The 16,945-nt window shown below is 44.3% G+C and overlaps 1 protein-coding gene across 1 annotated transcript in view; it reads right to left on the bottom strand.

Annotated features, from left to right (window-relative positions):
- The window catches only part of CRELD2 (CRELD disulfide isomerase 2), a 61,325-nt gene that overhangs the window by 8,954 nt on the left and 35,426 nt on the right, over positions 1–16,945 (bottom strand). Inside the window, exon 10 of the mRNA XM_075927874.2 lies at positions 14,981–15,060. Coding sequence (XP_075783989.2) covers positions 14,981–15,060 — 80 coding nt within the window. The remainder of the gene's footprint in view (positions 1–14,980; positions 15,061–16,945) is intronic.

Genomic DNA, 16,945 nt, shown 5'->3' with positions numbered 1-16,945 from the left:
TACCTAGCAGATGGACGGGTCCTTGCCCCGATGCTCCTATTTGCTGCCGCTGCCACAACGGAGCTCTGGGCTGACTGTGTGGGAACCCTGTTGCCGGGAAACCAGCAGTGGAGCGAGAGACCCTCTGGCCTGCTGCTCCCTTACCCTGGCTTCTTCCAGCTCAGAACATGGATGGCACATGCACTGTCCAGAATCCACTGAGGGGCAGCAGGACAGGTGCAGACAGACTAGTAGACCAGTTGGAGGCTCGCTCCCAGCTGGGCCCTTTAGCCTGCCTGCCTCACCTGGCTGTGCATGCTGGATCTTCAGCACCAGCCTCATCAGGAGCCCCACTGGAAGAGTGCAACGCAAGCCATGTTGCCCGCCAGCAGGTTCTCAGTGGAATGTTCCAGCCAACTCTCAGTGAAGCGCAGCCAGCTCTTGCTAGAGCAGCTCACCGGGGCTCACTGCCTTACTTTCACCACAGTACAAGGGTTACTATAAAGATAAAAATGCCCACACTGGGTCAGACCAATGGTCCATTTAGCTCTGTAACCTGTCTTCAGTCAGTAGCCAATGGGAGATACTTCAAAGGGAATGGATAGAACAAGGCAATTATCAGGTGATCCATCTCCTGTCATCTAGCATCTGGCATCAGAGGCTTATAAATAACACCATGACCAACTAAATTGAATTCTTGAGCTTTGAAAATTTTTGAATTTTCATAAAAGGCAAAAGATTTATACGATCTGAAGAGAAACCAGTATTACACTACATTTTTACCCTGCATTTAAAACTAGCTCTAATGATCAACATAGAGGTCTTAGGCCACCATAACATGAGGCTCACTAGTTACATCTGCACCAAATTTCCTTGCTTAAGCTTTGTCTTCACTTACCAGAAGATCAGCACTGCAGAGATCAATCTCCCATGGATTGATTTAGACGGTCTAATAATGACATGCTAAATTGACTGCTGAGCATACCCTCATTGACTTCGGTACTCCACCGAGTCCCTAGGAGGAAGGGAAGAAATGCTCCCATTGACTCCCCACAGTGGAGACACCTCAATAAGTCGAACTAAGGTATGTTGACTCCAGCTACATTATTCATATAGCTGGGGTTGCATACCTTAGTTCAACTTTGCCTCCTAATATAGATCTGGACTTAGGCTCTTCAAAAGTTCTTTGATTTATTTCCTTTTCCTGGACCTCATGTTTCTGGTAGTTCTATTCATTGGTAGCCCAGCAACCAGCAAAAAACTTTTTATTTCCCTGTTTGCACCTTTTAGTTAAACTGATTCTACTTGGTGTTTAGAAAAGGACAATTTAAAATCCATGTAATTAAATACATGCAAAATGCTTTTTAATAGACCTAACCTAGTTTATTCTGATGTAGCTGAAATCACTGAAGGGCTACACTGCAGGGGGGTTTTTCCACTTGTTTTTTCGGAAGAGAAAAACCTGTCTATACAGGGCCAAATGTGGAAAAAACCTCCTCTTTCAGAAGATCCCTTATTCCTCATAAAATGAGGAATACAGGGATGCCTAAAGAACGCACACACTTTTTTGGAAACAGTTTTGAAAAAGCAGACGTGTTCCCTGGATGTGGCAGAGTCCAAACAAATTGCAGATAAACTGAAATAAATTATACTTCAAGAGTATTCATATAGGGGTTTGCTCCTTTTTAGAGAAAAAAGAAAATAATAAAAAAGACAGGAAGTTGCAACTGGCAAAAGAAATAAAGAAAGAATCCTCTCTTTTCCCACTCTATTATTATCCTATTCTCTCACACTCCTAATGTCCCACTCCCCTCCCAAAAAAGGAAGAAAAAAAAAAAAAAAAGCAGAATGAGAATTGAATCTCTGTGGTGGAAAAAATCCAAACAAACTTTTAACAAGACAGATCACTCTGTTGCATTATGGTTATGACAAAGCCTTTTTGTTTAAATAGGAAAGCAAATCCCTCACTCCTCTCTGAAAGCTCACTCACCCCAGCATGTTGGAATTCATAGCCTGAGGGGGATAATGAGGTAACTTTTGTGTAACTCTTCTGCCAGCCAGAGTTGGAAGCAACAAGTGCAGGGTTCAGTAGGCAGAGGTTCCCCTTCAACACAAAAACAGTTGAAGGTCCCACCCAGTGACCCAGGACAATTACACACCACCCCCTGGTGCCTCTAAGAGGCAATACTTCCCCTCTCACAAGTACAGAGTCTGAGTATAGCAAAAAACTTTAAAAACAAGGAGGGATGTAACTCAGCATTAATTAGGAGAAGCACTACAAACAGGATTCATAAATAGAAACCATGAGCAAAAGGTCCACCCCCGAGTAAACTGAGCCGTGTCCTTTTCCCCTCAGGGACTTAAGTCCAGCAACCCAACAATCCTTTTAACATGTCCAGCCTCTCTGAACCCCACTCACAGTTGCCATTGTTGGATAGTTCAGTTCAGATCCAGAGTTCAGAGGTGCAGCTACACAATTCACCTCCCACCTTGGGTGGAGGTGGAAGGAGGCACTTAACACACACTGCTGCTCCAGCACTCACTCACCACCCCTCTCTACCACCCACCCTGCTGGATGTCTTCAGGACACTATCCAAAAGCACGTCTAATACTTAGACTTAATGATTTCAGCTCTTCGGCGGGTAACAAGGCTCTCAATTGAGTCCAAATAGCCTCTGCTAGTACACTGTGGAGAAAGGAAGGGTCTAATGGTATCTGGGTCCCACTCCACCAGGCACAAGTACCTATTCCCACCCTCCCTCAATTCACTAGACTTTGGAACACTTGTACCCAGCTTAGAAAGTGCCATTTAGTTGAGGGTGAGTCCCTTGGTCAGGAAATGCTAAGTACAGCTCTGCAAGGATAACAATCCCTCATGACTTCTGCTCCAACACAAGGACACTGGGGATCCCACATCACACAGGTAATGACTTTGAAAAGTGCCTGGGAGGTGCTTGATCCCCAACTCTGCCCCCACCCAGCTCTATTTCATCTTTTCGCAAGATCTCACCCCTGCCCCGCCTCTGCCCACCCCTCTCCACTCCTGCCCCTGCTCCACCCTTGCCCAGCTCTTCCTGCCCAATTCCACCCACTACTCTGCGTGTGCCAAGTCCCCCCTCCCTCTCTGCCTCTCAGACCCTTCCTAATGCTGTGAAACAGCTGAAATCAGCAGGAGGGGGGCATGGGGAGGGAGGGTGAGGTACTGATCAGTGGGGCCTGCTAGAGGTAAGAGGTGCTAGGGAAAGAGAGAGAGCTGGTGGGGGCTGCTGCTATTTATCCCCATGGGTACTCCAGCCCCAGACTGCCACAGAGTCTGCACCTATGCTTAAGAATGTAAAAGACTAGTCAACTAGGCTTATCAGGTAGTCGAGTCAACTACTCGCATTTCCCCTCCGCCCCCTTGCTGCCTCTATATCAGAGACAGCAAGGGGAAGAGGGAAGCAGAAGCTAGTGCTGGGGAGAGCCAGCTTAAAAGCCGTTTCCCCCTAGCACTGTCTCTGTGGTGCAGTGGGGAGGGACAGGGGAGGCAGAGGCACAGTGGTTCTGAACACATTTAAAAAGCAGAGACGGAGAGGGTCCAGACCGGCTCCTACTACATTTATACTGCAGAGTCGCAGTGGCCTTTTATCAACTAATGGTGTGCTCGACACAAATTGTAGCACCTTAGAAGCACCGTGTGCTCCTGGCAGGGCGAGAGGAGAATTTGCATACTCACCCCAAGCCCAGGGGAACAGACGTTAAGCATGGGTGCCTAGGAGGAACCTCTGTGGGGGGCAAAGACTTCACTCGCTGCCCCACCACCAGACTAATCATGGTCTTTGGGTGGGGAAGCAGGGAAATGTCCCAGTCCTGCCCCTTCTGCCTGAGGCTCTGCCTCTTTTGGTGTAGCCAATAGGGCAATGCTGCCACTGGTGGCATCCCTGCAGGCACTTCAGGACATGACAGCAAAGTGGAGGGCTAAAGTTAGGAATGGAGAGAGCACAGACTGAAAGGCCATGCAGGAAGTGTGGAGGGGCTAGAAGGGAAAGAAGGCTGTGGATAAAAGAAGAAGGAATTTTGCAGCAAGGACTTATCAGAGAGCCTCCTAGACATTTTTCTTACTCAACCACAGAAGTCATACTAAAATCAGTTTGGTTTGGGAAGTCATCCTTTAAAGTCTGTTTCCCCCTCCTCTTAATTAGTTAAATATTTGTTCAGCACTTTGAAGATGCAAAGGGCAGTCTTCATATAATAATTTAGTCAGCCTTTGTGAACAGAGAGGAACAAAAATCCCTTTTATTCAATGATTTCCTCAAGATTCCAAAAACTGGCTTCTAATTTAACAGGATCTATCATCTGAGCAAGCTTTTCTGGAAAAGTTCCTCAGGTCCTTGCTAGTAGAAATAAGTATTTAACAAAATCATTAATCACTTGTTATCACAACTGTAATAAGGGCAGCCAGACCTACTGGTCAGAGAAGGATTTGAGCCAAGTAAGGTACCAGGTAATCAGAGTCCACTACAGGCCAGCGATGAACTGAGAGGCATCAGGCAAGTCCAGATTACCAGGACATCAGGGGGTGAACACCACATTACAGATAGCAATAAAACTGCAAATCCCAAGACAAACCAGGGTCTGAAGCCAGAATCTGGGGTCTATCACCAGTAGAGTTTGGAGCAGAAAAAAAGCAGGTAGTCTGTATTGTTGCCCAGAATGCTTCCCTTTGTGCTTTCTGGGTTTGTTTTATTGGTATTGGCCAATGAGGGGCTGTGAGAAGCTGCCACTCCAGTCCTGCTGGATGGTACTTCCTGTAGACCCCAGCCTCACAGGGTCCTCCCATGGGAACCCAGCCTAAAGTCTCTTGTAGTGATGCAGCAACAGCCCACAACCCTTTCATCCCAGGTTGCAGCCCTGAAGGTTCTAATGCTTGTCATCACAACATTAATCAAAGCATGAGATTAAATAAACAGTGGGAAGGTTGGTATTTCTTTACACATCTTCTCAAGAGAAAAAACAGACTTTTGCTAAGAAGAATGGACATTTTGTTCTGCTGCTAATGCCTGTTTCTAGCATGCTCGGGTCTTAGGAAAAGGAAACATGAAGACATTTCCATTGGGAGGGAAGAGGAGAGGGGAGTGTGCATGTTTTTCATGTTAGAGCTTGTTGTCTCTGCTGTGCAGCTATTTTATGAATCTTGTGGGAATGCAGCAAATTGGTGATTCCCTGTGCGTGCTCCAGCTATGAACATACGATTGGTCTTTGTATAATCAAAAGGAACTTTTTCTCCATGCCTGCATTTCTCAGGTTATTGCCAAAAAACAAAACAAAACAAAAGAAACACATGTTCTAACAAAATCCACATTAATCTTCCATTCAGATTAAACTCACATCAGATACAGACCTTCATTATGCACATATGTAACCCACACACCTTCTAGGTGTGGTGCACTGTCCCATCTAGTGGCACTGAGACCACCCAAATAGAGAATGATGATTCTGCTCTCTAGCTTAGCTATCAAACAGCTGTCTTTTAGCACATGCGATAGAGGCTCATTCACTAAGCATCAGAGATCCCAGGCTTGATTCCACCCACAGACGACTGAGGTCTGGAGGCATTACACATACAGTCAGCCAAATTCAGTGCTTATTTCACTATTCATAGGCATGTCTATAGTATTGTCACTGTAGCATTTGTGCCTTACTCACAAATATTAATGAATTAAGCTACTGTGATATAGAAGAAAATCTGTTGTCCATATAGTCAGGCAAGGGATCCTTGTTTCTGGCATAGGAGTGCCAGAAGGAGGATGCAAAGGTGGCTTTAAGCCACGTGTTTGTTCCCCCCAGTTCTGGGGCTACAGTACTGCTGATGGATACCCCAGTGAAGACTTCTCTAAGTTACAGTTGTCAGGTGCCCTACTGGTCATTATGGGTTGTTGGAGCACAAGGCTCTTCCTTATTAGGCCATGCCCTAACCTGAAGTGGGTAGTTGTGATATTATCTGAGTAAAATATTACTATAAAAATTAGGGATGTTAACAATCATGGTGTTTTGTAAATGTGTAACTGCTTAATTTTTACAAATTTATACGCAGGGGGTCAGGTACGAGCCGGTGCTCACAGGGAGCCGGCTCCCACCAGCTCCCCACCCTGTGCTGCTGGCTTTGATACAGAGGCAACAGCATGGGGGGGGGGGAGAAAGGGGCAGGTAGTTCAGTGGAACCCATTACATGCTTGAAAGCAGGCTTCCCTCAAGTTCCAGCTCCCACCTACCACCTCTCTCTGCTTCCTCTGTGGGAGACAGTGCAGGGGAGGGGGAAAGTGGCTCTGCAGGAGCTAGCACTCATGGGCAGCTGGCTTAAAAGCTAATTCCCCAAAGGCGCTGGCTCCCCAAAGACACTGGCTCCTGCTTCCCCCCTGTTGCTGCCTCTGATACAGGGGAGAGGAAGTATGTATAATCGTTAAGATTAATTGATGAGTGCAAGCTTATCAGTTAATCGTGTAACTGGGTACATGCTAACATCCCTTATTAGAACATAAACATAAGAACGGCCATACTGGGTCAGACCACAGGTCCATCTAGCCCAGTATCCTGTCTGCAGACAGTGACCAGCACCAGGTGCCCCAGAGAGGGTGGACCGAAGACAATGATCAAGCGATTTGTCTCCTGCCATCCTTCTCCAGCCTCTGACAAACAGAGGCCAAGGACACCATTTTATCCCCTGGCTAATAGCCTTTTATGCAGCTAACCTCCATGAAATTATCTAGCTTCTCTTTAAACTCTATTATAGTCCTAGCCTTCAAAGCCTCCTCTGGCAAGGAGTTCCACAGGTTGACTACACGCTGTGTGAAGAAGAACTTTCTTTTATTAGTTTTAAACCTGCTACCCATTAATTTCAGTTGGTGTCCTCTAGTTTTTCTATTTAGGGAACTAATAAATAAACTTTTCTTTATCGGCCCTCTCCACACCACTCATGATTTTATATACCTCTATCATATCCCCCCCCCTCCAGTCTCCTCTTTTCTAAACTGAAAGGTCCCAGTCGCTTTAATCTCTCCTCATATGGGACCCGTTCCAAACCCCTAATCATTTTAGTTGCCCTTTTCTGAACCCTTTCCAAGGCCAAAATATCTTTTTGGAGGTGAGGAGACCACATCTGTACACAGTATTCAAGATGTGGGCATACCATAGTTTTATACAGGGACAGTAAGATATTCTGAGTCTTATTTTCTATCCCTTTCTTAATAATTCCTAGCATCCTATTTGCCTTTTTGACTGCCGCTGCACACTGTGTGGAAGTTTTCAGAGAACTGTCCATGAAAACTCCAAGATCTCTTTCCTGATTTGTCATAGCCAAATCAGCCCCCATCATACAGTACGTATAGTTGGGGTTATTTTTCCCCAATGTGCATTACTTTACACTTATCCACATTAATTTTCATTTGCCATTTTGTTGCCCAATCACTCCGTTTGGTGAGATCTTCTTGGAGTCCCTCACAATCTGCTTCTGTCTTGACTATCCTAAACAGTTTGGTATCATCTGCAAACTTTACCACCTCACTGCTTACCCCTTCCTCCAGATCATTTATGAATAAGTTGAACAGGATTGGTCCCAGGACTGACCCTTGGGGTACACCACTAGTTACCCCTCTCCATTCTGAAAATTTACCATTTATTCCTACCTTTGTTTCCTGTCTTTTAACCAGTTCTCAATCCATGAGAGGACCTTCCCTCTTATCCCATGGCCATGTAATTTACACAAGAGCCTTTGGTGAGGTACCTTGTCAAAGGCTTTCTGAAAATCTAAGTATACTATATCTACTGGATCCCCCTTGTCTGCATGTTTGTTAACCCCTTCAAAGAACTCTAATAGATTAGTAAGACAGGATTTCCTTTTACAGAAACCATGTTGACTTTTGTCCAACAAATTATGTTCTTCTACATGCTTCACAATTTTATTCTTTACTATTGTTTCGACTAATTTGCCCGGTACTGAAGTTAGACTTACCGGTCTGTAATTGCCCGGATCGCCTCTAGAGCCCTTTTTAAATATTGGTGTCATGTTGGCTACCTTCCAGTCATTAGGTACGGAAGCCGATTTAAGGGATAGGTTACAAACCACAGTTATAAAAAACATTGCTGCACCCAGTGTTATATAATTGCAACAAATCTTATACCCAGCATGAAACGTGGCCAGAAAGGGTTAAGCATTCTGCAGGCTAACAGACCCATAAGCTATCTGTAGAGACATGTTAGAAAAGTAGGTAACTGGTTATTAAGCCCATTAAATACTGAGAAGTCTAGAACTTTAAAATGCAAATCTATGTTGTTAGAAGTAATATCAGTGTTGGGTTTTTACTTATAGATGCTAGCCATGTAAATAGTTCCTGTCTGTCACTACAGCTATTGACTCTGAGATCAAAAGGGAATACTAACATTTAGATGAATCTTGGGTGAAATAATGTCATTGTCTGTATGTCTCTTTGAAATCTGTGATAGATTGCCTAAAGGAAAGATTGCTCTATATTAATTTGTGTAATGGTGGTGTTTGGAAAATAGGAGGTTACATCAAAAGCCTACTGTTTACCCATGACCGTATAGTCAAGTGGATGATAGGAAACTGTATAAAAGACCCTTGGAATCTGATCCTTTTTATCTCAGATCTGCTTAAGCGTCATCAGGGAAGTTTGAGATCCAAGACTGAGATCTCCAAGTTTGCTTGGATTCATCCTGAATATGGACACTGAACCTATTGGACCTAATTCTGAAAGAACAATTATAAAGCTCAACATCTCTACTGTGAATCTGATCTCAGCACTGTCTTCATGTCTATAAGTGTGCTGATCTCTTAACCAATATTCACTCTTCTTTTTTTAATACATTTTAGTTTAGTTAATAAGAATTGGCTATTAGTGCATAGTTGGGGGTAAAATCTGAACTATTAATTAAGCTGGGAGGTAATGTGTCTGATTCTTTAGGTTTGGTAGATATTACTTACAGGATTAATAAGATCTTCAGTGGTAGAATCATAGAATATTAGAACTAGAAGGGATCTCGAAAGTTCATCAAGTCCAGTCCCTTGCCTTCACAGCAGGACCAAGCACCATCTAGATTATCCCTGATGTCTATCCAATCTGTTCTTAAATATTTCCAGTGATGAAGATTCCACAGCCTCTCTAGGCAATTTATTCCAGTGTTTAACCATCCTGACAGTTAAGAAGTTTTCCCAAATGTCCAACCTAAACCTCCCTTGCTGCAGTTTAAGCCCATTGCTTCTTGTCCTATCATCAGGGGCCAACGAGAACAATTTTTGTTCCTCCTGCTTCTAACACTCTTTTAAATACTGGAAAACTGCTATCATGTCCCCTCTCAGTCATCTCTTTTCTAGACCTTTAATCATTCTTGTTGCTCTTCTCTGGCCCTTCTCCAATTTCTCCACATCTTTCTTGTCATGTGGTACCCAGAACTGGACATAATACTCCAATTGAGGCCTAATCAGCACAGAGTAGAGTGGAAGAATGGCTTCTCGTGTCTTGCTCACAACACTCTTGTTAATGCATCCCAGAAGCATGTTTGCTTTTTTGGCAATAGTGTCACACTGCTGACTCATATTTAGGTTGTGGTCCACTATGACCCCTGGATCCCTTTCTGCAGTATTCCTTCCTAGACAGACGCTTCCCATTCTGTATGTGTGAAACTGATTGTTCCTTCTTTAGAGGAGTACTTTGCATTTATCCTTATTAAACTTCCTCCTATTTACCTCAGACCATTTCTCCAGTTTGTCCAGATAATTTTGAATTATGACCCTATCCCCCAAAGCACTTGCAACCCCTCCTAACTTGGTATCAGCTGCAGACTTAATAAGCGTACTCTCAATACTGGGCTTGAACAAAATACGGCTTGTGGGCTGAATCCAGCTTGTCAAGACACCAGATCCGGCCCACGGATGCAGTGGGGAGCTCCAGGCGGGCTCCCTGCTTGCCTTGCCCCATCCACACGCCATTCAGAAAAATGGCTGCAAAACCATTTCTCTTTCAAAACTGTGAGTCAGGCGGGGGGAGAGGCTTCAGACACTGCTCTTGCCCCCTAGACATCCCATTGGATGGTTTCTGGCCAGAAACTGGTCAATGGGAGCTGCCTGTTTGAATAACAAACACCAAACACCTCTCTCCCTTTGGCTCCTAGTTATTCACACACTCACATGGTCTTGTAGCCTGTGCGGGGGTGGGGCAGGCAGGCTGGCTGCCTGCTTGCCTGAGAAACATGCTGGACTGCTGGTTGGGAGTCACCTAGGTAAGTCTCCTGGCCAGGCCTGCCTCTGGCACCCCAGGCCCTCCCTTTGCCAACCATCTGCCCTTATACTCCTGCCCCCTGCTCCACATACCAAAACCCTCTGTCCCCCTCCTGCAACCATATCCCTTCCCAGACCCGGCATCTCAATCGCCAAACCCAGAGGACAATCGCCTCCTGCCCTAGGTCGCAACTCAAACTCCTGTACCCCAATCCCCTGCTTAGGTCAGAACCCAACTCCCTGCACCTCAGTCCAGTGCCCCTGGTCATAATTGCCTCCTTCACTCAAACTCCCTCCCAGACCCCACACTTCCTCCTTCATCCCAGATCTCTTACCCCAAGCTCCCTTCTACACACAAGCTCCATCCCAGAGCCTGCACCTCCTCCATTAATATTATGGAAGAGCGTGGCCCTCAACCACTTTCCAAATTCTGGAGTGCCCCCCCCCCATCAAAAATTATTGACCACCCCTGCTCAATGCCATCACCTAAATCATTGATGAAGATATTGAACAGAATCGGTCCCAAAACAGACAGTTGCAGAACCCCACTTGTTATACCCTTCCAGCATCACTATACACCATTAATAACTACTCCCTGAGAACGGTTATCCAACGGTTATGTACCTACTTTATAGTAGCCCCATCTAGGTTGTATTTTTCTAGTTTAGTAATAAGAAGTTAATGTGAGACCGTATCAAATGCTTTGATCATATTTGACTTGGGTGTCTGGGTGGAAGCCTAAGGCTGGATTGCCTTAAGCAAGGGAACTGTGTTGTTGGCTTCTGCATAACCCATAAGGTGTTACAGAAGGTGTTTTGTGCTGGCTTGGTAAATCTAAATATTGGAATATTCACCAGCTTTAGGGAATGGCTCCCCTATTCTTTGCAGTTCACCCTACTTGAGTGATCTCAGTTGGCTGCCCTGGGACTCCAGTCACAGAAATATAGGAGCCATTTCACCAGCTCTCTCAAAACACTCCTCTCTTGAGCTGATCCTGTCATGGTCAGCGACACCACTGGCCTTTTCCTAATTGGAGGGTTTGGATCGGGGACTCTGAAGCACAGAGAGAGGACGTCACTAACCCAGAGACATACAGGAGCTTATGGCCAAGCTTGTAGAACCCAGATCTCTGATTTCAACTTTTGTGTCTTGGTTGCAAGATGATCTTCTTCCTCACGCAGTTGCACCATCTTCAGGAGTCTACATAAGAGCTGTGTCTAGACTGGCAAGTTTTTCCGCAAAATAAGCCGCTTTTCCGGAAAAACTTGCCAGATGTCTACACTGGCCGCTTGAATTTCCGGAAAAGCACTGACGGTCTCATGTAAGATTGTCAGTGCTTTTCCGGAAATACTATGCTGCTCCCATTCGGGCAAAAGGCTTTTTCCGAAAGACTTTTGCGCAAAAGGGCCAGTGTAGACAGCACAGTACTGTTTTCTGCAAAAAAGCCCCGATCGCGAAAATGGCGATCGGGGCTTTTTTGCAGAAAACCGCATCTAGATTGGCCATGGACGCTTTTCTGCAAAAAGTGCTTTTGCGGAAAAGCATCCTGCCAATCTAGACGCGCTTTTCTGAAAATGCTTTTAACGGAAATCCTTTCCGTTAAAAGCATTTTCAGAAAATCATGCCAGTGTAGATGTAGCCAAGGTGTAAATCAGTATGAAGGCTGCACCAGTTTATTGAGTAAACTCATAATTCTTGCTTATTCAGAGAGCAACTTCCTTTGAAGAAGAAATGGCAACCAGTGGAAGGTGCTGGGGAGATGGTTGTCTCCTAAGACCCTCACAACAATGGCCAATGCCAGATGCCCCAGATAGAGAGAACACAACAGGTAATCCTCACATGATCCCTCTCCTATCACCCAATTACAGACAAACAGAGGCTAGGGACACCATTCCTTCCCATCCTGACTAATAGACATTGATGGACTTAACCTCCAGTAATTAATCTAGCTCTTTTTTGAACCATGTTAAAGTCCTAATCTTTACAACATGCTCTGGCAAGGAGTTCCACAGGTTGTCCGTGTGCTGAGTGAAGAAAAACTTCCTTTTGTTTGTTTTAAACCTGCTGCCTATTCATTTCATTTGGTGACCCCTAGTTCTTATATTGTGGGAATAAGTAAATAACTTTTCCTTATTCACTTTTTCCACACCAGTCATCATTTTATAGGCCTCTATCATATCCCCCCCTTAGTCTCCTCTTTTCTAAGATGAAAAGCCTAAGTCTTTTTAATCTCTCTTCTTGTGGGACTCATTCCAAACCCCTAATCATTTTTGTTGCCCTGTTCTGAACCTTTTCCAATGCCAATATATCTTTTTTGAGATGAGGCAACCACATCTCAAAAGTCTGTATGGTTGGAAGCATTCTGTGTGCGATTTCATCACCAAAGCCCTGACTGAGCATACATTAAACCTTATGCAAAATGTCACGATCTCACATAATGGTGGTCTCCCTTCAGTCGCTCCTTATAATCAAAAGTGGTATTGCATGTCCTTCAGCCTGTGGCCAAAAAAAGCTCAACACACAATGCTCTCAAATTCTCCATGGACGTATAAAGGGGTACATTCCTTGGCTCTAACTGCTGCTGCACACAGGGCTGACCAGGCAAGATTCATGGATTCAGCCAGCTGAGTGAATTTCACTGCACAACATCTGCTACAACACTGTCAACCATAGGCTGGTTCTCAACCGACCATGTGTGTTTAACAGTAAGAATTTGAATAGAAATCTCCTGTTAGGTGAGTGATCAAGCCATGGAACTGTAGGACATTCTGATGTAGGTCTCCCTCAATCTCTTCTGTAGAAGCCGTTCCAGTTTGGATAAATAATTAAAATCTCTGGCACGGGGAAGGGGGGAGGCAGGAAGAGGGGATAGGCCCTGGGTCTGCCACCTCCCAGGTGGGCACCATAACCACCAGATTTAAAATTATTCTCACTCTCTGATGCAGTGATTATCAAGTATTTATATGAAGTGTAACAGGATCAACTGCAGAGATTCGGGAATTCCCTTATTAGGATATCTCATTAGCCAGATGCTAGTGTGTTCATGGGGGTATCAGAGACCCTGTCCAAATCCCTACAGGCTGAGGGGGAAATTTAAACCCACATTTCCCACATGCTAGGTGAATGCTCTAACCACTGAGCTAAATGTTATAATGACAGCAGCAACCACTGCCACTACACAGTGGTTAGCAGTCCTGCACAGATCTTGAATGGAGCTTGACCTGGTAAGTATCCTTATAAGCACACATATCAGATTGGACTCAAGGTAAAACAGGTGGGTGAATATTTATCTTCCCATTGATTATGCTGGGGTGTAGGTAAGAGATAAGCCTGCAGCCACCTAGAGTGAAGCAGCAACGCGTATGCCCAGAACCAGGAATGTAGGGGCCAATGGAGTTCTGCAATGGAAATATGGGTGCCAAGTGAGTTGAGAAGCCCACAGGATTCAGCAGCAGCTTGGCAGATGTTTTGCAGGTCACAGGGATGCCTCAATCCCTTTGTGGAGCTGGGCTTTTTTGATTACACACACACACACACACACACACACACTCTGTGGATCCCTTCTTACTACTGTATTACTACTTCCCTGAGTCACTCAATCTGCTTCTAAAAACTGGACAGCTTTTGAGGCTTTCCCAGGACCTTGGAAACAGCAACCTAATTCAGTCTCTAATATTGTGCATTCTCTCTTTCTTTCTACTTGTAAACACAGAGACCAAGAATAATGAACGGCATTTCCATTCCTCCACTGGCAAAGATAGAGTATCCCAATCCTTTGATAAATACTTCTCCTTCCCCAGGGAATAGGCAGAGTTTTTCATAGCGTGAGTATTTCCTGGAACCAGTTAGCTAAGTTCAGAAATAAACAAATTTCCCATGGAAGTTTATTCAAGTTCTATTCAAGGAACATTAACTTGTGTAATTGCATCTTTCCACTACTGTACTCCTTACTCATCTAAACACTGTGTTCTTATTTTTTACATTATGTAAAGTCCAAATATTATCACAGAAAGCTTAAGCCAATAGCCAGATTGCCATATGATTGATGATGACTTTCCTGGTAAATATTATGCTATTTTCAGAAGAGAAGATAGCTCTTCAAAGTAGTTCATTTTTTGTTTATAGACTGACTACTATGAAACTGTCAGCCCTTTCCATTGCTGTTAACAATCACTTCTGTTCACAACTTGTTCTGGTTTTGGAGCACGTGCTCTGAGATATTTAAATTCAACAATAAGGGATCTTTCCCAGGGATGGGCATTGTTCTACATCAAACCACTTCAATCAAAATTCAATGGAAGGTCTCGAATATCACTTTACAAAAAAAGGGCACACAGCTGGTAATTTAGGTCCTCCCTCTACAAGAACTTGTAACACATGCTTAACTTCAAGCATGGAGTAGTCTCATTCGAGACAGTGGGACTATTCACAATCTTAAAGTTAAGCATGTGTGTTACTGTTTGCAGAAGGAATAGGTTGGTACTCAACTATTGGCTACTGCAGCTCTGCTCATACAGCAAAGTACTTAAGCCAGTGCTTAAGTCACATTGACTTCTGGGGAATTGTATTGAATCACATGCCTGAAGTTAATCATGACTTTAAGCACTTACCTGAATAGGGATGGATATAAGCATGCTTTTACCTTCGGATTAGATAATACACAGGGCAAGCAAAGCCAGTATAGAAAGAAAGCATAGAGATTTCAAATTTTAAACAATATTTCTTCCTTACCTGACCTGCATGTGAACAGAGTTTGTCACAATAAATAATTATGATGATATTTTGCACATCTATGAAATGCTTCAGGGCATCTACAGAAGTGGCACAGACAAGGTTAAGAAATTAATATCACATATTATACATATGTTTTAAGTGAACATGTTTAGAAAATAAAATATCTCCTAAGTAACAAAAGAATTATCTGATCTTCCCCTTGCAACAAGAGTGCTGACTATCTTATCTGTTTCCCAACCCCTAATTCCCTGATATTTTGTAACTATGAAATCCTTAAAACAGGGCACTAAAACAAAATATGCCACTTGCAATGAAATGATCATAGTTTTTGTCCCTTTACATTACCATCTACAGAAAGTTTTGAAGGAAAAAATGGAGAACAAATAGTTTCCAATGTCAAGGCAAGAGCACCAGTAGAAAACAATGTTATTCTGTTCTTAATGAGCCACCAGCGGTCATTATACGACATCTGGCCCAGGTAGTGTTGGGTTGCAAATTGGCCATAAAAGTGGTTCCATTAGTCTTAGTTCTTTAATCATTCTGGGAGCTCCAGATGTGCCAATAAGAATCATGAATTGGTCCCAGGTGTCACTGGTTACATCATCCTTTGCGTCTCTGTCAATTTGTAGAGACAAAACATCTGTGAACAATAAGAATGGATTTGATGCTGTGTACAACTGGCTGATGAAAGCTGGGACTTGTATGGAGGAGTAAATAGTTCATATGCTTAATGAAATAATTTGTTGTTATACAGATAAGAAGCAGTGTAAAAGTACTAGTTGCATGGAGAAAGTATGTGATATTTCAAGAACTGATGTACTCTTTACATTTGTGTTGACAAAATATTACCAAGGGAAGTTTTGGTGCTGACTTCAGCTTGTATGAGTAAGACTCTTTAAAAAAAAAAAATTCAGACCATTTTCATCAATTTCAAGGTCATAGGGTTTTTTGAAGTAATACATTTCCTGATTTCAGCTATTTAAATCTGAAATGTCATGATGTTGCAATTGTATAGTTATGAGGTTGCAGGTTTATTGTTACGATACTGCTAGCATTATTTCTGCACTGCTGCTGGCAGTGGCACTGCTTTCAGAACTGGGCAGATAGAGAGTAGCAGCGACTAGCCAGGAGCCCAGCTCTAATGCCAGCAGCAGCAGCAGTGAAGAAGGATGGTATGGTATAATATTGGCACTCTTACTTCTGCACTGCTGCATACAGAGTGGGGCCCTCAGTCAGCAGCCACCACTATCTGGCCATCCAGTTGTTAAGGCAGCAGTGCAGAAGTAAGGGTGGTATGATAAGTTATTGCCACCCTTACTTCTGCACTGCTGCTGGTTGGGCACTGCTTTCAGAACTGGTCGGCTGGCCAACAACTGCCACTCTCTGGTAGTCCAGCTCTTAAGACAGCATGGAAGCAGCAAGGCCAACAGCCCCTGCAGGTCTGGGGGCAAAGGGCATGGGGAGGGTGTCTCAGAGCCCCCAGAGGGGGCAGAGCTGCACCAGGAAGAGGCAGGGCCGGAGCAGCCAGCCCTCAGCACCACCTAGAGCATGGTGCTGGGCACCCCCTACAACACTCAAAGTTGTGCAGTGTGCTCACTGGCATGGTGCTCTGGCACTTATTCAAAGGGGCCCAGGATTCCGGCCACCATCGCTGCTTCAACAGCAGCAGACATGGCCGGAAGCTCTGGACCCCTTTGAAACACTGGGCACCAGTGCAATTGCTCCTTTTGCCCTTCCCCTTCCTCTCTGCTGTTGGCAGTCCTGCACAGAAGTGTGGCAATACCACAACTCCCCTAAAAAAACCTTGTAACCCCCTGCAACTCTTTACTAAGTCAGGCCTCTCCAATTTGAGAAATGCTAGTCTCCCCCTATGAAATCTATGTCATATAGGGTAAAAGCACATTATACACTAGCGCTGTGTCTACATTGGCATGATTTTGCGCAAAAGCAGCTGCTTTTGGG

Source organism: Pelodiscus sinensis, chromosome 1, assembly GCF_052426305.1.
Source record: "Pelodiscus sinensis isolate ZL-2025 chromosome 1, ASM5242630v1, whole genome shotgun sequence".
Classification (NCBI taxonomy): domain Eukaryota; kingdom Metazoa; phylum Chordata; order Testudines; family Trionychidae; genus Pelodiscus; species Pelodiscus sinensis.
Note: the sequence above shows the minus strand (reverse complement) of the source record. Positions and strands in the feature narration are given on the sequence as shown.